The 5762-nt window shown below is 37.7% G+C and overlaps 1 protein-coding gene across 1 annotated transcript; it reads left to right on the forward strand.

Moving 5' to 3' along the window:
* Positions 1-386: 386 nt before the first annotated feature.
* Positions 387-2462, forward strand: LOC136071422 (uncharacterized protein At3g06530-like). The gene is made up of 3 exons (XM_065782714.1): positions 387-664; positions 1438-1608; positions 1934-2462. Exons 1-3 carry the CDS (start codon positions 521-523, stop codon positions 2162-2164), a joined length of 546 nt encoding a protein of 181 aa, XP_065638786.1. The 5' UTR covers positions 387-520; the 3' UTR covers positions 2165-2462.
* Positions 2463-5762: the final 3300 nt, after the last annotated feature.

Here is a 5762-nt window from a genome sequence, read left to right on the forward strand (position 1 = left end):
GGCATGTTTAATGTGGTTAGTCTGGCAGGAGTGTAATGCCCGCATTTTTGAAGACAAGGCGAGAACATTAGAACATCTAAAATGTCTCCTTTTTCGTACTCTGTTTCTTTGGGCTCGTGTTTGGGGGTGTACAAACTGTATTACTGTATCTGATTTTTTAGTTTCTATTTCCTTTAGCTCTTGATCTTTTTGTATTTGTTTTCTTGTTCAAAGTGTTCACCATTGTGAACATGATGTTCAATTTTTTCTCAATAAAAGTTTTATTACCTATCAAAAAGAAAAAGATTTTCAATTTCTGAGAGTATGAGGGACAGAGACTTGTAATTTTGATTTAATTAACTTGTATCTATCTATCAATTCTTACATTATAACCAGTCATCTCAATTTTACTTCTCTATGATGCAGGTCTTTATTTGTTCCTTACTTTAAATATTTGCTGGATGGTTGCATACGGCATCTTACTAATGCTGGAGATGCAAAAACTTCTGGTTTGACGCGTAAGAAAAAGAAGGCCAAGATTATGGAAGCAGGCAATATGAACGAGGAAAACAGTGTGTTATCACTAAGAAATTGGCATCTTAGGGCATTGGTCTTGTCATCGTTACATAAGTGCTTTCTCTATGATACTGGGAGCAAGAAGTTTCTTGACTCTTCAAATTTTCAGGCTAGTCAATTTCTACTTTATTCTCTGACAATTTTCAAGACTGTGGAATACATTTTTAACAAACAAAAAGCAGCTGCTTCCAGTACTTTCCAAATTTAGATATTTGTTTGGGAATTTTTGAGTTGCATATTGTGGACACTAACAGCAGTTGTCGCAGCATTGCTTTTAATTGCCTATGTGTTGGGATTTTTACTCTATTGACACTGAAGCCACTGTAGTTCATGATTGAGTTTCTGGAATGTCTTATCACTTGAGTTCTTCTCTTGTTTATTGGTCACAAATAATAAAATTTTCAATTTCACAAGTTTAAGAAATCGAAAGAAAAAAGTGCACGCGCACATGTTGGGTAGTGATAGTTCCTCATGTTTCCAAGTAATTGTTGCAACCTTTGTGGTATTTGTACTAGTGGGTCCTGGATAAATCATCTGTTGGTCTATTCATCAAATACACAAATGCTTTTACTGCCTGGATAAATTAATTTCCATGCATTTTAACCTTGAATGAGTGTTGTATGTTTTGCATTATAATGGTTGTTATACTGGGCTGATTAAAGCTTTATTCCTATTTTTTCATAGATCATTGTACATTAAAGCATAATAGTTAGTTTGAGATATGAATTACCTGATTCCGATCCAATCCTCTGAAATTTTGGACCAAAAATGGAAGCAATAAAAAATTATTGGAGTTTTTATTTTTAACATGTCCTAATTCTATTGACATCTCATTTCTTGGTTGTCTTTATACTGATTTATTCTTTAAATGCCTTTTCACAGGTTCTATTGAAGCCCATTGTTTCACAGCTTGCCATAGAACCACCCTCTTCTCTTGAAGAGAACCGAAATGTACCATCCACAAAGGAAGTTGATGACTTATTGGTTGTTTGCATAGGTCAGATGGCTGTGACTGCAGGAACTGACCTTTTGTGGAAACCCTTGAACCATGAGGTGAGTTTACAAGCTATTACACTAGTCTGCTGCAATCTCTCATTGGCTTTCATAAGAAAGCTCAGCGTCTTGAGTCTAGCTTCTTGGGCTTTAAATAATTGAGTTTAAACGCTAAAAATTAAATGCAAGACATCTTATGTATTAATTGCACAATTGGAGAAAGATGTGCTCAAATGTGCTCGTCATCTTATATTTTCAATTACCGGTAATATATAATTGTTATGTCTTTTAACTAGTTAGGAATGTTCTTGCATATTGGAATAAAATTTGGAACAATAGTTTGCAAACTCTAATATCTTTTTGCCTTTCAAAAAATGTTTTGCAGGTTTTGTTGCAAACTCGTTCTGACATGGTGCGGACTCGAATTTTGGGCCTGAGAATTGTTAAATATCTTCTGGAGAATCTGAAAGAAGAATATCTAGTGTTATTGGCTGAAACCATCCCCTTCCTTGGCGAATTACTTGAGGATGTAGAGCTATCTGTTAAATCTCTAGCCCAGGAGATTCTCAAGGACATGGAGTTCTTGAGTGGTGAAAGCCTCCAGGAATATCTTTGATGTTGTACACTAGCTGAGAATGATTCTCTTTTTTCCCAAGGGTTGACATATTTGGTATAGCAGATATGGGCTTGGGGCTTCAATTTTGGTAGGGTTTTGTAGGAAAGCTGTAAATTGTAGAATTTTGAATTATAGAAGGCTGCTTAGAACCAACAAGCTCAAGATAATTAAGTGTAAGGTGAGGGTTTGCTGAGAAATCAAGGCTATAAGCCCTTGTAATGAAATTAGTGTGTAAGGAATTGTCACATTTTTGTTCTTACTACCATATCTATATTAATATACGCAGTTTTAATTTTAAGGAATCCCTCTCCCGTTGTTACAGTAGTAGCAATACAGCTTATATTAATCAATATTCTATTAAAACTGATTTTGATCTCGGTGTCTCTGATTTGGTGCTATCCCTATCAAATTCAGTTTTGCCAAAGCTGAGGGTCATGTAGCTTACAAAACCTAATGGTACATTAACGAATTCCAATTGTCAGTTCAATGCGAGAAGCACACTTTTTGAAGTTCTTGAATCAAATTACCAATGATAAAAAAGGACAATTGAGTCCATCTAAAATTTTATAGAATTTGTAAATTGCGAGTGGTGGAAAATTATTTTTATATGGATTTATCACTTTTTGTTAACCACTCACAATCTATCCATTTTTAAAATTGTGATGTAAAAGTTGTGTCTTTAAATTATTTCCTTTGCAAATTGTAGTCTTTTGGAGCAATGATACAATTTGTTACATATGTTTTCCCAATAATTTTTCAAGCTTGAAGATTATTGTCTACTCTTACATAAATGTATTAATGTATATGTAAAATTTGAGTTTTGAACTTAAATAATTCTAGGATGTCGTTATACATATGCCATGTAGACTTTATAAATGGTAGAATGAAATGAGAGTGGATTAATACTTCTAAGTTAATTAAAATATAATTTAAAAAAATGTTTATTTCTTTTGATCCCCCCTCTTTTCTTTAGGCTAACTCCCTTTTTTACCCATAAACTAAATCTATTTGCAACACGTCATATGCAAGAGTTCTCTGACCTAGGGTAAGGTGCGCTGAACCTTATCAGTCAGGTGATTAGCTAGTACCTACTTTGAGGTGAGGCAGTCACAGTGAGATAATTTTGTTAGTAGTGGAGTGTGTTTCTTTTCTTGGGTGCTTGTCATGGAGAAGCTGATGGGTTCATGGGAAAAACTGTCTCTTTCAGCGTCAGAAGGGAGCAAGTTTGTAATTAGGGATGACCCAGGGGTGGAGGAACATGTTTTGGCAGCGAAATTTCTCTCCAGAAGAGCCCTTAATATGGAGGCGATTGCCAAGACATTCACCTTATTGTGAAAGACCAGAAAAGGGTTTGAAATAAGAGACATGGGTGACCATTAAGTTTTGTTCGTATTCCCAGATGCTTAGGATGTTGATAGGGTATTGATGGGGGGAGCCTTGGACTTTTGATAGGCATTTGGTGGTACTAGAAAAAATGAAAAGCAGTGATGCCTTTGAAGAGCTGAGCTTTAATCAGACAAGTTTTTGGGTGTAAGTCCATGATTTACCGGTTCGGCGTTCATCACTAGAGGTTGCAATGGAGATTGTTTCGGTGATGGGGAAAGTTGATGTGAGAATGTCTAAGGGGGCAGCAGCAATTTTAACTTCTTTAGAACCAGAGTTAACATGGATATAACAAAACCTTTATGTCGAGGTCATCGGATTACTATGGCCAGTGGGAAGGAGGGATGGGTGAGTTTTAAGTACGAGAGACTACCTAATCTTTGTTACTGGTGTGGTAGATTAACGCATAGTGATAGAGAATGTCCAATGTGGGTAAAGAGCAAAGGGACTTTGAAGGTGAAAGATTAGCAATTTGGGGCAAGGTTGCGTGCTACTACACCAAGTATGTCTTGGAGAACGGTGATCTGAGTGGCGGGAATAGATGGAGAGGATATTGGGGTTGAAGAAGACCAACAGGTGTAACTGTTACGGAAAGCCCATTGAATCCGGATTCCATTAATGATGATTACCCAATCATGGAACAACTTGGCTCATTTAAATCCAGGTATAAACAGTCAAAGGGCAGATTTTTCAGAGCAATTAGAGGATATTGATAAGGAGCTTTTGAAATTTGATAACGTACATGTCAGTGAGGAAATATTGGATGATAATGTTTCCAAAGAGGATTCGGGCTTACAAAGGGTGTTTAGTGTTATTAGGCCTGAAGTAGTGGGCCTTCACTTCAACTATGATGGTGCAAAAGAGAAAGGTATGACACCAAAAAGGGGCTGGGTCTGTAGGGAGCAGAACAAAGGTCCAGTGGCCAAACCTCTTCATTATTAAAGTAAAAAACGTCCATGGAGGATGATGTAGAAGCTGGGACTACAGAAGGGTGTAGGAAAAAGTTGACAAAGGAGAACATATCATCAATGGTGGAGGCTGGGTCCCAACCCCGCTGGGACCAATGAATCTCATAGCTTGGAATTGTCGGGGGCTTGGAAACCGCTGTGCAGTTCAAGAGCTTGTAGATATAGTACAAGTACAAGGTCCTATGATCATGTTTTTGTTGGAAACATGGTCAGATAGAGATAGAATGGAATGGATTCGATGTAAGTTAAAATTTGATGGATGCTTCACTATTCCTAGTACATGTTGGGAGGTGGTTTGGCCCTTTTATGGAAGGAAGAGGATATGGTGTGGGTGGATAGCTTCTCAAACTATCATATAGATGCTATTGTGCATGGAGGTTCGGAGAGAGCATGGCAGTTAACTGGATTTTATGGTGAACTGGAGACAAGTCAACGTAATGAAGGATTGGAACATGCTAAGGATGCTGAGCACAAAGCCGAAGCTACCATGGTGTTGCTTTGGTGGCTTTAACGAGTTGTTGGAGGTGGTGGATAAAAAGGGAGGTGCGCCATGGTCTCAAAATTTAATGCAGTCATTTGGGGATGCATTGGACGACTATGGTTTTATCAATTTGGGCTTCTTAGGACTGGAATTTACTTGGCATGGGAAGAGAAGAGGTGAGTTGGTTTGGGAGAGGTTGGATAGAGGAGTTGCCAGCTATGAGTGGTTGAAGAGGTTCCTTATGGGGAGAGTTTAACATCTTCATTGCTTTACTTCAGATCATAGACCCTTGCTACTTGCTCTTGATCTGAATGGAGAGAGTCATAAATGGAAGTGGAGACCATTTAGGCTCGAAGCAATGTGGTTGATGGATCTAGGTTGTAGTGACACGGTGGCTAGAGCATGGGCATATCAGACTGAAGGTACTCCTATGTTTCAAGCAACAAAAAAGTCAAGGAAATGCAAGAAAATGTTAAAGAAGTGGAGTAGGGCCCATTTTGGTAATATAAAACAGCAAATAAAGAAGACCAAGGAAAAGCTATGGTAAGCAGTGGTGACTTCGGCTAGGGAAGGGAATGATGAAGAAGTAGTGAGGTTGAAGGCTGAATTAAATAGGTTGTGTGAGAAAGAAGAGTAAATGTGGCATCAAAGATCAAGATTGCAATGGATCAAAAGTGGAGATAGAAACACTCAGTTCTTTCATGGGACAGCAACTCAAAGGAAGCGAAAAATTTTCATTAAAGGGCTTAGAGATAGTGAAGGGAGG

Source organism: Quercus suber, unplaced genomic scaffold (assembly GCF_002906115.3).
Source record: "Quercus suber isolate HL8 unplaced genomic scaffold, Cork oak 2.0 scaffold_311, whole genome shotgun sequence".
Classification (NCBI taxonomy): domain Eukaryota; kingdom Viridiplantae; phylum Streptophyta; class Magnoliopsida; order Fagales; family Fagaceae; genus Quercus; species Quercus suber.

Excerpts from the sequence above, each read along its gene's own strand:
- LOC136071422 (XM_065782714.1), top strand. The coding sequence starts at position 521 with ATGGAAGCAGGCAATATGAACGAGGAAAACAGTGTGTTATCACTAAGA. Across the intron at positions 665-1,437 it reads TTGACTCTTCAAATTTTCAG|GTTCTATTGAAGCCCATTGT; the intron begins GCTAGTCAATTT and ends GCCTTTTCACAG. Across the intron at positions 1,609-1,933 it reads GGAAACCCTTGAACCATGAG|GTTTTGTTGCAAACTCGTTC; the intron begins GTGAGTTTACAA and ends AATGTTTTGCAG.